General features: G+C 38.1%; 1 protein-coding gene across 4 annotated transcripts in view; it reads right to left on the reverse strand.

Moving 5' to 3' along the window:
* The window catches only part of LOC136038434 (homeodomain-interacting protein kinase 2-like), a 121,780-nt gene that overhangs the window by 61,061 nt on the left and 40,001 nt on the right, over nt 1–20,718 (reverse strand). For all 4 annotated transcript variants that reach the window (XR_010620205.1, XR_010620204.1, XM_065721517.1 and 1 more), the window contains exons 9-12: nt 10,314–10,474; nt 5,304–5,519; nt 2,806–3,048; nt 1,139–1,285 (exon numbers count right to left, since the gene is read on the reverse strand). Coding sequence is in view for 2 of the 4 variants with exons in the window: in XM_065721517.1 (XP_065577589.1) it covers nt 1,139–1,285; nt 2,806–3,048; nt 5,304–5,519; nt 10,314–10,474 (767 nt within the window). In the remaining 2 variants the exon portion in view is untranslated. The remainder of the gene's footprint in view (nt 1–1,138; nt 1,286–2,805; nt 3,049–5,303; nt 5,520–10,313; nt 10,475–20,718) is intronic.

The raw sequence follows: 20,718 nt of genomic DNA on the forward strand, positions 1-20,718 counted from the left end.
ACATTCTTAAAGCAACTAGAAGGCTCTTGATCCTTCATTTCCAACGTCGAACAGCAACTGCATACGGAAGCTTGGTAGCAAACAAACTTCGACTCAACCACAAACTGCTAGCGAAACTTCACAATGCTTCTGCACTCCCGAATTTCCTATACCTTGCACTTTTTTGGCGTACATTTACGATAACCGAGACGAAGGAGCTTCGGCGAATCTATTCCGGTATGCCAAATACCTGCTTGCCCTTCCACCATGGTCAAGCAACTTCTGGGTCATTAAAAGATACGGCATCATAGACCCGAATACTTCTATCAGAAAAGGCATAGAAGCTTATAGTAGTAGAGTTGGTCGGCACCCATGGAGCGCTATTTTGATTCAATGAATGTTTTGCTTTTTTATGTTTTAATCGTTTTTAAGTAAGGTGAAGTTTTGTTTAGTTTTTTAGGTCATTTTCTTTTTCCTCTTTTCTTTTATTCACATTATACTCCGTTTTTCATGTGTATTATCACGGTTTAAGATCCGGCCACCGGTTCTTCAGTTAAAAATACCTCAGTTTTTCCGATTTTTTCAAATTAACAACCTGCAGCTCAGCCAAAGAGAACGGATCCGTTACAATTATGTCAATCGCGTATCTATAACTTGAGCTTATTCTTCCCATCAAGTTTCATCCCGATCTCTCCACTCTAAGCGTTTTCCAAGATTTTAGGTTTCCCCCACCCCCCAACTCCCCGCCAATGTCACCTGATCCGGTCGAAATTTAAAATTAGAGATCTGAGACACGATATCCTTCCCAACATCAAATTTCATTTAAGATCCGATCACCCGTTCGTAAGTTAAAAATACCCCCTTTTTTCTAATTTCTCCGATTTAACCGTCCCTCCACTACCCCCAGGTAGTCGAGTCGGGGAAAACGACAATTCTAATTTAATCTTGTCTTGTTCCTGATACGCCTGCCGAATTTCCTACTCCTAGCTTATCTGGAAGTGCCTAAAGTAGCAAAACCGGGACCGACAAAATTCGCGATCGTTATATGTCACTTGGTTAATACCAAGTCCAATAAAAAGCAGATAATTTATATTTTAATTGCGGGTTAAATTCTCTTTGTATTAAGTTAAAACCTATATAAGTCGGAAGAGTTGAATACCTGAAGAACGGACGAATCAACAATTAATGGCCTACGCCAATCACTCTCATCTATATGTAAAGCTGTACTTTGTTGAGGCTGTAGCTGGGGCCAATGTGGTACAAGTGCCATTGGTCTACTGGCTGACCAAACGGGAGGACCTCCATTCTAAAAAAAAACCCATTAAATAATAAGTGAAAGAAATCGAAAAATACAAAGGAATTACAAACCAATAATAGAAACAGCAGCAAGTATAAATCTTGATCAAAGCACTAGAGCGATGGAAATATTAATCAAGTGATGAATAAAAACTCCTTGTTTTTTTTTATCCTGGCTTCTTCTTGTTTTTGAGTCGATTACTACGCTGTTATTTTTATGTTTGTAAATTTTGAGTAGATCTAACATGTCAAGTTTAACTATGCTTGGAATTTTTATTGTCTTCACCAAAATAATCATTTTTATAAAGATAGGTATTTTTGCTTATAATATATACCCTTCAGATTATATATATATATCCAATCTCTATTACCCCCATTTATGATTAACTAGACTAGATATAGTCCCGTTTATAAAGAACTATATCGATCCTTTATGTAGGCTAGAGTTCGTTCTTCATTATAGTTTATTTAAAAAAGCACGTAGAGGTAACAAATTCCTGATGTTATAATAACAAAAAGCTACTACAGTTCTATAGAAAAATGCAGTTTTTCGTAAAGAATTGATTATATGTTAAATTTTTAATTACAAAAGGGTTTTCAACCCCATCAGTTTCCTTTAAAATGAGCCATTAAACAGCTCTGTACGATGTCCCAGTGCCCGCTATATGAGGAAAAGAAAAAAGATGCCGTATATGTAGAATACTGTAGTTGCAACCACTTTTCTTGATTTTCCAGTCAATATATGTTCCTTGTTATTCAAGCGAAGGAAAAGTTTTTTTTTTTTTTTTTTTTTTTTTTTTTTTTTTTTTTTTATCTGACTAGTGTTAGCTACCGCTGGAACACGGATCGTCATTTTGATAACGCTCTTTGATGTTATGAATTTTTACTTCTCGGTCCGCCTTGTCCGTTTAATACCTTTCCTTTTCTCTTTTCAGGATGCTATCCTGAATATATATATATATATCATACATCATATATATTTCTTGGATCATAGGGATTTCGAATTGGCATAGCATAGTAGGCGAAGGTCTGGGGAGAGGGCTCAAGGAAAGGCGTTTGATGATTTTGCCCTTTTGACTAGAATTGCCAGCATCTTATCAGCTTTTTGCTAGCCAAAAGACCCAGGAAGTGGGCCTTTTGGGCTAGTTAAAGACTAATTAATAAATAGACTATAAAAAAATGATATTAAAGACACTAAGAACACAACTGCATCAAAATGTTGAAAATGGGCATGTTTGGCATAAATATTCTAGATTACTGCTAGTAAGTCTGTTTTTCCCAGGAATCCCTAAAAAATAGCAGAGTCATGCAGCCTATTTACCAACCAAATTTAAACTTCTTCTCCAAACTGTATGACTAAAAAACTAAGTGTTGCTTAAACACCTTTTCAAGCTCAAGTAATCCGACTGAATCATAAGTCAAATCCAGAAACATATTAGAGTCACTTCACAAAATTAAAAAGCTCAATTTCGTTTTATTTGGACTATGATTAAAAAATAAAAAGAGAGCAAGTAAACATAGAACACTTACTGTTAGAAGTACTTGGCGAGTCGGTTCTACGACAGAAACTGGGACGTATTGCTGCTGGTGAGCAAGTTGCACCGTATTTGATTGTTGTACCACCATTGGTGCAGCCTTTGCAGGGGATGCTAAAGACCCATAATTAGACGGCTGACAAAGAAGAGACGAAACGACTTGCTGTGGAAATGGATCTGAACGAGGATTCGTGTGGTGACGGTTTGAAGCCGATGGACGATTGTTATATAGAGAGTACTGAAATTAGAAGAATATATTAAGTATTGAATTAAAAATTTGAATACAAAAAAATATATAAAAAAGAACCTAGGTCCATTAGTTTTTCTGACACAAATATTCACACGCTAAGCAGAAACGCAGCAGAAATGCAGAAATATATACAAGCCTACCGCAAGCCGAGTGCTAGGACCCGAGCGAAGTTTGGACACAAATGACTTACAAGTAAGCTCAGATACGCTAAAGATATGGCATCCCATTCAACAAAAACGGCTGATTGGCCAAGAATTACTTTTTTTTAATAGAAAAATGGAGTTTTTTGAGACCATTTATGGGCACTAGAAACCATTTCAACAATGCAAAATGCATATATCAACTCAACTAGTACGATAAAATGATGAACTAGAAGATGACTGCCATAATTTGACGAAAGCACAACAAAAACAACTATATTCAGTAGAATTTAAATAAGAATTAATACAAAAAGAGACTAAACAGTTTAAGAAAAGCCCCCCAAAACGGAAAGATCTTTCTCCTGAAATGATCGTACAATGAGTATATAATTGAATAAAAGAATGCCCTTACATTATTGATAAACCGACACAGAAGTCAGTGAAAAACCAAGAATAGGTTCGGTCGTGATTGATGACAAGTGTCATTCTGACTCTAATTACATCGTTACTATAAAGATATTGACTTATTTCTTAAATTCTTTTATTTGTGTATTTTTTTTTGCCATATTTTTTTTCTTTTCTTTTTCTTTTGAGTATTGCCTCATTTCAACTAAAATGAGGCTTTTTTTCTGGCGTCATTTTTTTATTCTTTTATAGTTTGATTCATTTTTTCTTTTCTTTTACCCTGTTTTTTGGGCCAAAGAGCCCAATGGATGGGGTGTGTGTGTGTCTAATTTTGTGTTGTTGGAAATATGTTATGATTAAATGACCTTCAAACTACAATTTAAATGATTGTACAGTAATAATTTAACATAACTATAGTATGAAGGAAAAGAACAGGATTGGAGAAAAGAATTGAGAAAAAAGTAAGAGATAAAGACTATAACGAGATAAAATAGCATCAAATTTGTTGATTGCCACTACAACAATTTGTTTAATTATTCTGTTTTTTTTTATTTTGTTTAATTGAATGCTTAATATGAAGTTTCTAGTTATATTAAAAGGTTTAGTTCACAGGACAAATATTTTTTGCATTAATGAACAAGCGTTTCACGGCACAAGGGGAGCTACAACTCACTAGTAGTTAGATCATGATTAATGAGAAGTGTCACTCTGGTTTTCATTACGTCATCGTTATACTATGGAGGGCACGCCTTTTTTCCTTAGTCATCTTGAACGCCGTTTTGCAATTTGGTTGCCACTCAAGTTTTTCTCCATAATGAGACATACTACCAACCAGCATCCAACTTCTGTTTTAGAAAAAATGACAAGTCCAGCAATCTTATTTCCAAATAAAAAAAATCCATAGATCATTTTAACTATCAGACAGGAATCCAATTCCTGTCTTAGAGTGAATGAGAAGTCCAGCAATCTTAGCTCCAAATGAAAAATCCATAGATCACTTCTTTCTTTCTTTCTCTCTCTCTCTCTCTCTCTCTTTCTCTCTCTCTCTCTCTCTCTCTCTCTCTCTCTCTCTCTCTCTCTCTCTCTCTCTCTCTCTCTCTCTCTCTCTCTCTTTCTCTCTCTATTAACTTAAAGTACCAATGACAGTGAAAATCTGGTTGTTAGAATTGTCTATATGGAAGCTTACACGACCACGTGTCTAAAAAAAAAAACAACAACTGGGAATTCATTTGTTTAAGAAAAAGAACTCCAAATGCATTTATGCGGTTTTTGGTTGTGCTGGCGCCAAAAAAAGACAAAGAAGAAAAGAAGAAAAGAATCGTGGGTGAAAAAGCAGCAAAAATGAGCCAAAAATAAATAGTGCTAAAAGGATTAAGAAGATGTAGCTTGTCTTTGAAGGCGTAGTTGTTTTTGGAGATAATAGATAGTTGATGTTTGAATTATGACGGACAAGTATCATTAACAAATTTAACTTATCAATTTTACGGTTCAACATGGCAACATTGGCGAAAACTTGATACTACCTTAAAAAGTTCATTTGAAACAACTCGGAGAAAAGTCATAGAAAATCGAAGTTTTCAGGCATGAACAGACCTAAGAGGAGTCCAAGGGCAAAAAATTTGTTATCTTGTTACTCTAAAGTTATTGTGGTCAGTAAACATTTTCTATTCTATTTTATCCCACTAATACCCCACTTACTGAAGGAGGAGCAAGTTGATTGTTGAATGTGATTGTTTGAACAAGAGAGGGCTGCTGGTGGTTACTAGAGCCAGAGGAATTGTTGTAGATACTCCTTTTGCAGACCTCCATCATCTGGACAGATGCCTTGACATGAGAGCAGTGAGCGTAGTCTAGTAAATGAGTCATGGTGCAAAACTGGTGATTCAATGCTTCGCCAGGAGTTATGCGTCTTTCCTACAAAGGTCGAGTCTTATTAAAAAATAGGTTTTTATGGATATAGTCAAGTCAAGGCATGACGGTATTTGGAGCATAGAAAACTCTGATAATAAAAAAAAAGTAGCCACATATCAATCTTAATATTAAAAAGAAAATGTATACAGTCTACTTTTGACTAGGAGAGCCATTCCAAAGCCAAAGATAATAACTCCGAAAACTAATAATAATAAAAAAGACAAAGGTGATTCAATAATGGAAAAGTGGTGATTCAATGCTTGATTTGGAGTCATGCGTTTTCCACAAAATTCATGGTGACGAAACGTAAGTAAGAAGCCGTAAACTTTGAAAGCAGAATTTTGAGACCAATAAATATATCAAAAGCATCACCTTATTATGCTGATTCAAAATATTTAAGATTCATTACGCTTTTTATTACCCATAAATGGCTAGTAGCCTGAGAAAATTTGCTTGATTTACGAAAAAGGAGAGAAATAACCCCTAAAAGTCAAAGAGTCTTAATGACATTACATCATCAGAATCAGCGTATCAGAGAACCTTACTGCAGAAGTTTCAACCTCCTATCTGGCAAAATACGAAAGTATATATTTTTTGTCAGAAGAAAGATTCACGGTGCGTTTTTTTCCAGGGGGTGATGGTATCGAACCAATGGTCCTAAAACATCGGGAGATGGCTCATTTGAACGGAAATTAAAAGTTATAGTGCCCCTTTTAAGTGACTAAATAAGATTTAGAGGGCAACTAGACCCCCTCCCACGTCCCTTTTCCCCAAAATTGTCCGATAAAAAATTTTGAGATAGCCATTTTGCTCAGAATAGTTGAAGTCCCAAAACTATGCCTTTGGATATAACCTGACCCCTTTCCCCAGACCCTGGGGATAAGTCTTTCAGTTATAAAATTTGTCCAATTTTTGCATACAGTATTTCTTATTGGGAAGTATACACATATCTCTGGGAGGGGGGTTGCACTTGGGATGGGTTTCTATGGAGATAACTTGTCTTTTATTTGTCTTACTTTCTCTTAGCCTACTCAAGTTTGCATGGGGAGATGTTCCGGGGAACTGCCCGGGGAAATTTTCAGCGTTTGGATTTCCGGAAAATAATTTCCACGGGATGGGGGATTTCCGAAGTGATTGGAAAAACGATTAAAGCTTTGTCTTTTTCAAATGAAAGTATGCTAAGGAGAACTTTTCATGTTGAATCTTCTGTATGAAATTTTACAGAGGGGGGATATTCAGCAAGAATGGAATTATCCAGAAGGAATTTTACGGGGAGGGGGGGTATATTTTAAGTGGGAGGAACTTTCCAGGGAGGAGTTTCCCGTGAGGGGAGGGAAATTTTTACGGACAGCGAGCCAGATTTACCGGCATTGTTTGAAAACTGATCAGAAATTAAATTAAAAAACAAGCCATTTCCACTGAAAGTAAGGATCAGCATTAAAACTAAAAAAGAATAGTCTGTATATGAAGGGGTTGCCTCCCTCCTAAATACCTTCCTCTTTACGCTAAAGTTTCACTGTTTGTCTCAATATTTTAAGAACGATTCCTGAAACACGAGGGCCGTTTGATTAGAACAGGAAGTTTTTTTAAAAGTGCTATAAACTTTAGCGTGAAGAGCAAGGTGTTGAGGAGGGGGCAAACCCTCCAAGTACGGAATAATTTCTGTTAATTTTGAGTTTTAATGTCGTCCCTTACTTTCAGCTGAAAAAAACTTTGCTTTAATTAATTTACTCAATAAAAGGCAAGTAGTACTGAAAGATAGCTTGTTATAGATATAGTCAAGGTATGACTATATTTGGAGCATAAAAAACTGGGACAAAGGAAAAAGTAATTAAAAATTGCCAATCAACCTTAATTTTACGAAAAATTAGCATAGTTTATTTATGACTATATGAGTTATTCAGAAGAGAAATCTAGCAACTCCATAAGAGAAACAATAATAAAACAGAAAAAGAAGATGGATCACTGGTTCTAGTTATATTATGCGCAAATACCCGGTAAAGAAAAAGTTCGTTTTTTAGAGGTTAAAAAAATACAGAAATACCAAATAGAAATACAGTTTTAAAATTCTAACTTCATCCTCTTTCCATTTGTTCCTTCTCACTACTAGGCAAACTGAAAAAAAAAACAGACTTTAACAATGTTCACCACTTTTTCAACGCGTCTCAATATATAAGTATTTTTGCAAACGACAATAACTAAAGTTATTTTAACTAGAATAAGTGAACTAGCAGTCTCGAATGAAAAAAATGTTAAAAATGGATTCGTTTTTTTTTACAAATTCAGCCTCTGGATTCTACTTGTGCATATTAATTGTCAGCAAAATAGTTTTAGGGGCTAAAATAGTTTTAAGACCTGTGTAGTCACATCGCACAACCGGATTTTTCAAAACCATGTCTGGCGTCCGTTAGGGATGTGTACTCCCTACACTTATTTTCGGAATTATAATGTGGACTGAATATTAATAAGAAACTCTGGATATGGAGCAAAAGTAAGCAGCTCTCTGATTTTAAATTTCACGGGTGTTGTAGTCTTGATAGAAGATCCTAAACAGAGGTTATATCAGCAACTTGACGCAATTACAGAAAATTTCGATCAGAAATGCTGACAAATCAAAAAGCATCTCCATCACGAGCACACCACCTGTTTTGCATTGCAAAAATAAGAATCTAGAACAGGTTAAGGAGTTCAAATATCTGGGGTAGCTGGATCGGTTGCGATGGTATGACCGAAATTAAAGGTAGAATTGGTCAGTCAAACGGGACTTTTGATAGACTAAAGCCCATTAGTAGGAGCATTAATTATTCTCTAAAACCCAGACATCGTCTCTTCAATAGTAACAGCCTCTCCTTACTCTTTTACGCTCGTGAGTGCTGGAAATGAACAGCAGCTGGAATATGTGCACATAATTTTAAATATAAGCTGGTAACAGAGAATCAGTAACTCTGGAATCCGCAGTAGAACGGACCAGCCACTCATTGCTGCTGTTTTCAGGAAGAAGAGGTAGACATAATTAGGGCATATACTTCGTATGAAAGAAGGCTGTCTTCATTGAACACCCTATCATTGGAAACCAGACGGCACAAGAAGACAAAGTGATTCAAAGAACACCTTGCGGTGAACTTCTGGTCAAAATTCGAAGACGACTGAGACCTCATTAGTAACTCAGTCGGAAGAGGTCACCGCTTCGGGACGAACGGGGAAGCTTCGTCGACGCCCTATGTGCCACCAACAGTTGCGCAGGGACTAAGGTACGGTCTAAGGTAAGGTAGTCACATCCACGTTTTACAATGACCCGTAGAACAAGTTCTTTCTTCTTTTTATAGTTTGTGATGACAATATAAATGATTGCGTCAGGAATACGCCTCGTTCACCCGCAATCTAAAAAAAAACTTTTTTTTTCAATGCCATAAAATATATTCCTACACATCATTCCCACTTGCCATCCATGGGAATCATATGTTTTTCTAAAATATCAATCGTCTCACGACTGAAAAGCAGCTCCTCCTTGTTTCCTTAATTAACTAGCATTGGTCCAGAAGTTGAAAGAAACCTCCACTGAATTTAGCTAGAACGGACGCATGGGGTGCAATTTTTTAAGCTGTAATTAATAGAGAAAAGGACATGAGATGTAAAAACCAAAATTAATATTAAGTTCCCCAGACAGCATGTGAACTAACAAACCCCAGACAGCATGTGCTTTGGTGATCTCCTTACGCTTTTTCTGCCAGAGCACGCCAGTTAAGGTTACTTTCCAGGTGTTCAAAGCATAATAAGGAAAACTGTGCCTAGGTCATAGATTGATTGCAACTCGCCATGCAAAAAGTGGGGTAGCAAAGTAGCAATGTTGCTTGGCAGTTTTCAAATTTGTTGGCAGATTTTGTCTTAAAATACCATTTTTTGCATATCAAAATACTTTTCGCTCAAAGAAAAGCTATCAAAACACAAGTTGTGCTGCTAAAGTGTCGGCAGATTTTGGAATTCTATCGAATTTTGCTACTGGCCGCTTTGGAATTTTTTCCGTACCTGATAGCTACCATGAGTATTAAAACTTGCTCAATAATAATAATTTTTCTATGCCATCTGGTATCCATTCAGGTAATAAGTCTATAATAATACACAGTATGTGTCCTATTACTTAAATTTCCAATTGAAGAATTCGCAAACAATACTCATCTCTGCAACAAATAACGGTTCATCAATTGTTCCTAAATTAAAGTTCTTATTATTTCGGAGAAAGCTAATTAAGGTGATATTTGGGAGGGAAGCCCCAGAAATGAAACTGGAATATACACTATAACAATTATATTATAAGTCAATATATCAGATTTAGTATGCTCGCTTATTCTAATGGTGTTCGTAGTTAGTTTTGTTACTGGTAAGTTATTCACATTTGAATAACTTGATACAAATTTGATGTTTTGCGCTAATATGTCGAAGAATCGCAGCAAAATTCCTAAACTTCTCTACACAAAATTTTGCGTGGACAATGGGTCCAAAAAATTTGATCAAGGGGGAGGAGAAGGTAAACTCCCGTTTTGTTTTAGGTGGTATCTTTTTATATCTATTCCTAGTATCCAGTTTTCACTCAACTCTTTAGAATTTGTAGAGCAAAGAAGAAAATAGATACAAATATGCATTATAAAAAGGAAAACTAACGATTATTAGTGTTTCTTGTACCGAACGATCACTGTACACAATTCAAATTAGTAATATAGCAAATTTTCCACAGGCTTTAAGGACCGTATATTTAGTATGTACTCTGCAAGAGGAATAAAAAAAGAAAAATAATTTTACTTGATCCATAGTAAGCATTTTTTTCAGCATATCAATGAAATCTCTTCTGTCAACTTTTTCAGCTAGGAGCTCACTACCTTCAAGTTCTGTTGGCACATTAACCTGCCCAATGTCCTCTAAACAATTAAAAATGTACTTTCTCGCTTCTTTGGAACGTATACCTGAAAAACAATATCAACCTATATCACGGGCTACTTACATCATCACCTACAAAATGAGGCTGAAAAAAAAATTAATCAAAGAACGGTGAAAAAATGGATAATCATGAAATTATTTTGACGAAATAGTGACAGATTTGAAGAAAAAGGAAAAGCATACCACGGAAATGAATGGCATTTTTCGTAAAGCCTAATGTTTGAAATACGGTCAGTCAGCGAGGTACCTATAACAGCCCGTAGGCAATTACTCAGGAAAACATCTATTAATTTTTTTCCTATTCTTCCAAACTTTTTTAACTGTGAAAAACACTCTGAGCCTTTGGCTATCCTACTTTAACATCTTAACTGCCCCCACCGTATTTACTAATAATACTACCAAAGTAAGTGAAGCTGTCTACCTGATCAATCTTATCGTTATCCAACATCACCTTTTCATCTTCACTTATTCCTATCCTTAGTGACTCAGTATTTTTAAAATTAATTTTCAAACCTATTCTAGCACCCTGAACTCGCAAAACCTCTAAAAGTTCATTCGTTTTGCTCACACTTTCATCTAGGATACTTAAATCATCAGCATAATCTAAATCCAGGACAGTCCCCCCCCCCATTTGATTCCGTGGTCTTCTACTGGCTTTTCTGTGCTCCTTATGAGGTGAATGGAGTTCGTCCGGAATGAGGCAGACTCTGTCTGCTGACCACGTGCCTCTGGATATGGGGTTTCTCCCCTAACTAAACACTCCGATCAGGACGGCCGCAACTTCATGTGACGGGTGGAGCCCAACCCGGGAATCTCAGCACCTAGGTTTAACCTAGCTCTAATCAGATTCCAGGCCTAGGGTCGGTTGGGCTAGCGACCCTCCACCCGAAAATTAAGTGCTACGAAAAGTGACAATATAGCCTCGGACCCGGATTCCCTTTTAAGATCTCGACCATCGCGCGTCAATGGACATGCTGACGACGTCAGAAAGACTGACAGACTAAACCTTATGGACCGAAGGGGGCTATGAATAGCCACCTGGAATGTCTTGACTTTGAATGAACCTGCGTCAAAGAACCTACTCTCTGAAGAACTTCGCAAGAATAAAGTGTCAATTGCAGGTCTTACAGAAACACGTCTTACCGGAAGCGGAGAAGAGCGAATAGGTAACAGTGACTCATTGCTCTGGTCTGGAGGAAGCTCGAGAAGGAAGGGTGTTGGCCTTGCACTAAATAGCCTTACAAGAAAGGCCTTACTTTTACACGAAGCTGTATCGGACAGATTAATGAAGGCCCGCTTTGGACACAAGTATGGCAAGATGACTGTCATCATATGCTATGCCCCGACCAACGATTCTGATGATGCAACTAAGGAGGATTTCTACTCTGCTTTGTCCAGATGCCTTGCAACAGTACCCCCCCCCCATGATATAACTGTTCTCCTTGGCGACTTTAATGCGACAGTGCGCAATGATATGGGTTTATGGCGTGGCACAGTTGGTCCTGTATCCCCCGACCCACTTAACGACAATGGGCTCCGCTTACTTGAACTGTGCCGATCTCACGACCTCTACATTGCAAACACCTACTTCCAACGCAAAACTATTCATCAGTACACGTGGTATAGTAATGACGGTCGTACAAAGAAGATGATTGACTACGTCATTATTTCCAAACGCTGGAGATCATTGATGAAGAACTGCAGAACTTACAGATCAGCAGAGCTTGGAAACGCAGACCATAGGCTTGTGTGCGCCGATCTTCGGCTTCGCCTCCATACACAACGATCGAAAAGAAAACCCGTCGCTGCAGATATTGGGAAACTAAAGGAACCAGATACTCGCCAGAAGTAGAGTATCGAGATATTGAATCGCTTCGAGGCCCTTGGCTCACTTAATAGCAGCGAAGATCTCTGGAAGCATTTTAAATTGCAGACCAGAGAAGCAGCACAACTAGTGCTTGGCAAGAGGAGTTATCCAAAGAAATCGTGGCTAACTAATGAAACACTGCAAGTCATAGAGCAAAGACGGAAGGCAAGACTTCTTGGGGACATGACCATATATCGGAGGCTCAATGGAGTGCGGAACAGACTCATTCACCGGGATAGAACCCAGTTTGTTGCAAGGAAAGCCGATGAAATTGAGCTAGCTGCAAAAAAGAAAGACATGGGCAGCCTATTCAAGCATCTCCGAGACCTCACTGAAAATAAAACTCCCACCTTGGGTCCCGTCCTGTCCAGGGATGGTGCACTTCTCTCCGACGAAGGTTCTTGTCTTGAGCGGTGGAAGGACCACTTCTGTTCGCTCCTCAACAATACTGGTCCGTCTGCGCCTCCTAATGATAGTCCCAGCCAACCTTGCAGTCAAAGACCTGGAACAGATGTTCCTCCAGATGAGCCTTTCAGCCCCTCAGAAATTGGACATGCAGTAAAAAGACTCAAGAATAATAAAGCTGCGGGTATCTGTGGCTTAAACTCAGAGCTGCTAAAATATAGAGGTCCTGCAATGCTCCTGTTTCTACACACCCTGTTCTCTACAATCTGGCAAACAGAGATAATTCCTGAGGATTGGCGGAAGGGTGTCATCATCCCCTTATGGAAGAGAAAAGGCTCGAGAAGCGACTGCTCCAACTACCAGGGAATAACCCTACTGTCAGTCCCTGACAAACTGTTTTCAATGGTCCTGCTGGATCGATGTCGGAGCATCATTCGAAAAATCCGGCGACCGGAGCAAGCTGGTTTTATGTCGGATCGTTCAACCATCGAGCAGATTTTCACGATTCGACAAATAGTAGAGAAGACCACAGAGTTCCGACAGAAAGCATTTATTGCCTTCGTTGACTTCCGTGCTGCATTTGACTCAGTCGATCGAAAAGCTCTTTGGCGGATCCTAGAGTTGACTGGCCTACCCGAGAAATATTGCAGACTTCTCAAGGTGCTGCACCATGGGACGGAGAGCTGTGTACAAGTAAATGGTCGGCGCAGCCCGTTCTTTCAAATCACGACAGGGGTGCGCCAAGGATGTGCAGTGGCCCCAGAGCTCTTCAATGTCATCATAGATTACATTATGACAAAAACCACTTCACGTCTCAGCTTTGGGCTCAAATTCGGAGATCATACCATCACAGATGTCGATTTTGCCGATGACTTGGCCATTCTGGCGGACTCCATGGAGCAGCTGCTGGAAGCGCTCCGAATTCTGCGAGAAGAGGCTGCCAAAGTAGGACTGCATATAAACTGGAACAAAACTAAAATTATGGCCATAGACCCGTCTTCTCCTGCTGTTAACTCTCCAGTTAGCCTGGACAGCACCACTAGCATCGAGGTTGTTAAAGACTTCACCTACCTGGGCTCCATAATTTCTTCAAATGGCTCACTTCTCCCCGATCTGCAGGCAAGATTATCTAAAGCGTCTTCTGTCATGGGTAGACTGAATCGTCACCTATGGCGAAAACCAAATATCAGTCGCACAACGAAACTGCGAATCTTCAACGCTCTAGTCGGTTCTGTGATGCTTAACGGAGCTGAGACATGGCAAGCATCAGCTGCAACCCTCAAGAAAATAGACGTATTTCATGCAAAGAGCCTGAGGAGGATTGAGGGCCTACGATGGTCTGACTTCGTCAGCAATGAAAAGCTTCTGCAGCTCATAAAGCAGTCTTGGTTTTCGACTCAAACAGCCGAGCGAACCTTACGATGGTTCAGGCATCTGCTTCGAATGCCACCACATCTACCCGCAAAGATGATCTATGACTTCGACCCTATCAAAGTTGGTTGGAAGCGACCTCGAGGCCGACCGAAGAAACGTTGGTCCGACAGCCTGTCTGAGTTCTTGGCGATGGCAAACATCAGACAGGGCGAAGAGCAAATACTCGCCATGGACCGAAGTGGGTGGAGGAGGCAGACGTCACTCTCTACGCCGAGCAGTGCCCGGCAGGAGACTTAAGTGAAGTGAAGTTATGACAAAAAACATCAAAAGATCCATATAAAGAGGGATAGAGCACGACCCTGCTTAACTCCTGATTTAATACGAAATCAGCTGCTAACCTCATTTCTTACCTTAACCGCAGCAGTGTTATTCTCGTACATAGCACTAATCACTTAAATGTATTTTTCTAGTATACCATACAAGGATAAGAACATAGCTAAAGCTCTTCTATCGACAGAATCGAACGACTGCTCATAATCTATAAAAGTGAGGGCTAAAGGTATTTGAAACTCAAGCACTTCTCAACTATTAACCAAGAGTGAAAATTTGGTAGACCTATCCTCTACCTTTTTCTAAAACCACACTGCATCTCTTAAAACTTTGTCTACACCATCTCTCAGTCTAAAAAGTGTCATATTACTAAGTAATTTGCTCCCTAGAGAGCCCAAACTAATGCCTCGATAATTACCACACTCACTCTTATCACCTTGCTATCATCTTTTGCTGTAAAATGATAAGAAAACATAAGCATATCCAAAGCTTGAGAAGAATTGTGACACTTAGATTCGTCTTAAATTCTAAATTCGTTAAATTATATGCGAATTCAAAACTTAGAGACAGCAATAGTAAAGGCCCATTCACGATATGAACTTACTGATACACAGATTTAGCTAGCACTAACCTGAGCCAATCAGAATTCTTCAAGTTTTTCCAGCAAATAAGAAAAAAAATCCTACAAAATACCTGACTGGCTCAAATTAGCGCTAACTAAATCTTAGTATTAGAAAAATCTGATTATGAACGGGCCTTGACTTATAACTTGGCGGAATTAAAGCCAGTATATTATTACAGTGCTTTTAACGCAAAATAAAAATTGAAAAAAATATTTCGAAAATGTTACGTTGCTATGTTCATAATCACGTTCCTGATAACGCGTTCCTTAAAGAGAATCTGAAAAACCGTTGTTTCTACTTACAACCAACACTAAATTTCCTTTCTTGACAACCAAGCAAAGTGGTTTCTCAAAGAGATGCTTCAAGCACACATTTTAATGCTTTGTTAATTTTTAATAAAACAAGACCCATTAATATTATTTATTTTCGTGAATATAAAAACAAATTCCTCTTAACTTCATGATACACACCAGAAATACGAAATACATGTTTCTCTGTTTTGGAACCCATCTACTCTGTTTTGGAACGTACTACACAATTCTTGCATACAAGTTACTATCCGTTGTAGATTTTTAAAACACCATGTTTCACCATACAAAAGAGAGATCTTTCCTGTGGTAGCGCAAAGGGTTTGACCTAAGCTTGGTAATAGGGGACCTAGAGATAGAATATGGCTGTAGGAACATACTATAGGGCCTATGCAAGGACGTTAGTAGCAAAAGAAGCGTCGTTAACTCTACACACACAGAAGATAGGTCTGAAATATCCTGGGGGAAATCTCAAGCCAAATGCGAGCACGGAAGTGCAGAGGGTATTCGAGATCGAAATTGTGTACCCCCCCCCCCTGAGAGCCTGCCTTTTATCTGTCTATTCATTTTTTTCCCTTTTGATATTGATCCTTGTGAATGAATTTATTTACGGAAAATCTAATGTCATATATTCCAACGAGCTAATAAAAGAGTATCTGTCACATTAAGAAAATCTACATTTCTTGGGTAGATTTTCTTGTCGCAGCCAAACTTTCCAATATTACTACTAGGAAAAAATTAAAGGGTTAGCTCAAACTTTCTTAGTCATGGGATGAATGTAAAATTTTAGGATAAACAGATGACCCTTCCTTTATCTCAGTTTCAAATTAACTGACAACATCAACCACAATCGCAAACAGAAACGGCCAATAATCACTAAAATGTCAATAAAATAAATAATTTTGATAGTGTGAATAGGAAGTTCCCAAAAGTTCGGATTTTCGGGGGGGGGAGAGGGCGAACCCCTTCCCCTAGCTATGGGCCTGATTAGATTCAAAATCTGTGAGTGGTATGTTTTTAAGACATATACCCTTGTTTTTGGGATATGTAACTACTATTAGGAGGATGAAGAGGGACGGCTTCGAAGCATGGATTTTGGCATCCAGACATATCGAATATCGAGAGTTCTGTCAATTTTTAATTTGCTTAGTTCAGACTTAGAGTTCGACTCCGTCAAGATATCGAAATATCGGAGAACCCAGGTATCACCTATAAAAAAGTAACAATAAAAAACTTACACATAGAATATAAACCTTATGACCAACTTTTAAGAAGTCTAGGCGGTTAATAAGCTGGATATATAACATAGGAAAGAAATTAAAATTCAGAATCAACATTGCTCACAATCGATTGCTAAGATTGTCGCTAGTGTTTAAGAGCAATGACGTCAATTTGCGAAAATTTGGGAGGGGCAAAATGTACCTTTCAAAATCTTGAGGGGTAATTTTGTTGTTTCTTTTATTTTTCAATGAAAACATCCAGAAAAACTATAGTGAAAATACCAAAAATGTATTTTTTAAATCCAGGACAAGATCCAGAAGAGAATCTAAATGTGAAAGGAATGAGCTCCCCCGCCAATTCACCCCCCTCCTTGTTATATCTGCCAAAATCTTTAGTTCAATTTGTTTGCTTTAAACCATTGTATTCCCGAAAAAGATTTGTTACTAAAAGGGTTCTGACCATAGTAGTATCCAGGATTTTTTTGGAGGGGGTATAAAAGGATTTTTCGGGAGGGTGGGGGGACAAAAAAACTTAAAAAAAACACATCGAAAATTTGTCTATATTCATTTTTGTTACGTTTATACGAGTCAGACAAGCATTTCAGGGAGGTTTAAACCCCCTACGCCCCCCTGGATACGATCTTGGTTCTGATTCAGCTGTGAATTGTTATACTATGCCTGCAGGGGTTTGGTGGTATTATCTTTCAATAGATCGTCTTTCTGGGTTGTTTGTGGTCACTGTACTTGTTTTGATTCTATTGCTATGAAATTCCAGGTTTGAAATGTTTCAACTTAATGAGATAATTTTGTTATCATTTAATAACTGAAATTGAGTTTCATCTACTGAATCGTATTTGCTAAATTTGCTTTGTATTTTTCTATTATATTAAAGGATGTCATAAACATGCAAAAATAGGATTTTTTTCTATTTTACAAGCAAGTGTAGCTCATTCTCTAAGATCAATACTGAGTAATATGGTGATTGCGATTCAGTGTATGAATACATCTGAAACTATTGAAGCTAATTAGGCATATCCGAAGTGGGCGAGGCCTTTGGGTCTACCTCCGCTCTTTCGAATTTCTTAGCACTCCTCATTCAGATCATCTACAGTTCTTTTTATTACCCCCCCCCCCAATGAAAAACTTTTTCAGGTGCCTGACTTGTATATGTATCTTGTCCTTTTGATGCAAGTTAGAGCTACAGGCTTTTCACAGGAAGCATGGACTACGCAGCGACAGGTTTTTTCGTCATTTCTGTTTTTTTTTCTATGCTACGTATTTTGGCTTGTTGCAAGAAAGTGTGAATCAACTTTTCTTGGTTTTACGTAATGTGCATATCCGAGGTTGAATTGATGAATGTCACAATACACTTTGGAAAGCTACATATAACTTTGAAATTTGGGCTTAAGTTAGTTAGTGCTGAATCTTAAGTGCTTAAATTAGAGTTAGATCTTAAGGTGCCGCACCTTAAGATTTTGTTTTCAGGGACAACATTTTCATGTCCATGAAAACATTGAAACAAGCAAAAAAAAGCGTTCCTACTATCAAGACTAGTTGCATGCCATTTAGTAATTAATTAGGAGTATGAAAAAATGATAAAAGAAGAAACTTTAATGCTTTTAAAAGGAAATTTAAATATCAGCACCACTCGCAATGCAGCGCTGCCCAGTAAAATTTAAAACCTTAAAACAAACAAAATTTTAATACCCGGAAGTTTCAATTTCAAATAAAGGTAAAATTTCATTTGACTTCAACAAAAAATTTCCAGAAAATAGACTGATTCTTTTATTTTTAAGCTAATTTTTGTTGAGATTACCATAGAATATAATAAAAAAATAAAATTATGAAAATTAAAAATATTTATTTTCTGATATAAATAATCAGGGCTAGTATCTGAACTAAAAGGAACTAGCTTATGAACCTAACCGGATTACTTTTTGTACTGTATTGTGATTGCGCAATTAACTTGCGGACTTAATTGTGAGGGATTGCTCACTTCATACACAGTGAGTTATTATTAGTGTATAATTGAATATATTGGTGTTATCGCTGATTAAAAACTGTGATTAAGTTTGTGAATCTGCAGTATCTCGTCGGAATAAATGACGGGGAAAAAGCCCCTAAGGCTACCACCCGAGAAGGATACTCCCACTGAAACCCTTAGCCGGTCGCCATTCCAACCTACCTATAAAACTCTTCCTAGAACCCCCCCAACTACGCGATCCAAAACTGTTAGCCACTTGTCAGGAATTCAGGCCTTAGCCGAAACTAACTCTAATGAAAGAGGTGAGACGCCTGGCAAAAAGAGGAAAAAGGATGAAACTCGTTCACCAACGATAGTGCAACCCCTCTCTTCAAGTGTCCCAGAAACAAGTGCTAACAATCACCCCAATTATTATACTGTCTCAATCAAGAAAACCAATGGCCAACCCTTTTCAAAAGATCGAATAATGCAAATTAGGAAAGCTGTCTTTCTGATCACCAAGGTGAATTTTGAACTTGTTTTCAAGCAGGACGAGTCTATTGATATTTACTTTACGTCTTCTCAGGCGGCAGACCATGTCCTGTCAAAATCCAAAGAAATAATTCTTGATGGCTCAAAAATTTTAGCCACAAAAAAAGATGTGGAAAAGTTACACAAGTATGTGCTGTATGGTGTTGATACCAGTGTAAAAGTGGAGGAAATACAAACTGAACTAATAGATTCTTCAGGTCTTCTCATCAATCCTTCAACTGCTATAAGGCTAAGTTTAAACAAAGAAGGTTTTCTTCACCCTAGCCGTTCAATCCTCATTTGCTGCAAAGTTGAGCTAAGCGGAGAAATATTCTTGTACGGTATGTCTCTTTTTTACAAGATTTATAAGCCTAAGCCCCTACAATGCTCCACTTGTCTAGCCCACGGCCACAGCAAAAAACACTGCAAACAGTCCCATCCGTCTTGCCTTAAGTGTGGGAAAACAGGCCACGCAATTAGTGAATGCCCTGAGTCAGAACCTTTCTGCAGAAATTGTAACCGGAAGGGACACACAGCCCTCCAAAAACAATCTTGCCCAGCTCACCAAAAGCGAGTTGTAATCCTTAGAACATCTGATAAAATGAACCTACCCTACTCAGTTGTAGCTGCAAGAATCCCTTGGCAACCCACACCCCATCGGCCCAGTAGAAGCCAAGCAACAGTTGCTGTAGCAGATGCAAAGACAGTATCATTTCCAAAAGAGGCAAATAATGTTCATACTCAAGGTTCTAGTCATTCCCCCCATCCCTTACCTAAGTTTACTTCAACATCCTGCCCTCCAAAAGATTCATCTAAAAATAGCCAAGAATGGCAAAGGCTTGCAACTTATCTCACAGTCAGTCACTTAATTGAGGTTAGTAATGAAGCTGAGGAAACCAAAAATACTCTCAAGAAGAAAGCTATCACTAAACTCCTAGGTGATGACATATTAGAAACAGCTATGGCTCAATTATCCTCCATGAAAAAGGACATAGATTCCACATCAAAGCTAGTTAAGTCTGTAGACTCAACTGCAAATCAAATCAATGCAGGGTCTGAAATTGCCACAACCCCCAAGACGGTAATCGATGCCACTGCCCTAGTCAAAGGCAAGAAATCTAAGAAAAAAACGGCAAACTTTCCATCCCAGTCCAAAATTACCACCAATGATATTTCGTCGGCTGAAGAAGATTTCCAATATTCTAATCAAGGAGATGATGAAACTCAGACCACAATGGATGTTTAAATGTGCACCGTACAAGATTTTACGTTTCTCACGAATTTATCACTGTGTAATAATGTTGTTTTTAACTATTACGATGACCAAAATAATTTGCCCACCAGCCCCTTAGCTAGCCCCGATAGCCCTTTAAACCAAATTAACTGTGAATATCTCGACACTTTTGATTTTGTAAAAAATGTGAAACCTAAGCTAATGGAAGAGACCAAACTTAATGTAATTTGCTTTAACATCAGAAGTATACGGGATAAGTGGGCTAATTTTAAAGACTTAGTTTTAATTAATGGTTACTGCCCTTTCGACGTAATTGGAATAACGGAAACATGGCTTTCAGAAATTGATGATAAGAATGAATTTTCCCTCCCTGGTTTTCAAGCTATTCATATTGAAAGAAAATTAACCAAGTCCT

This window comes from Artemia franciscana, chromosome 2 (genome assembly GCF_032884065.1).
Source record: "Artemia franciscana chromosome 2, ASM3288406v1, whole genome shotgun sequence".
NCBI classification, from domain to species: Eukaryota; Metazoa; Arthropoda; class Branchiopoda; order Anostraca; family Artemiidae; genus Artemia; species Artemia franciscana.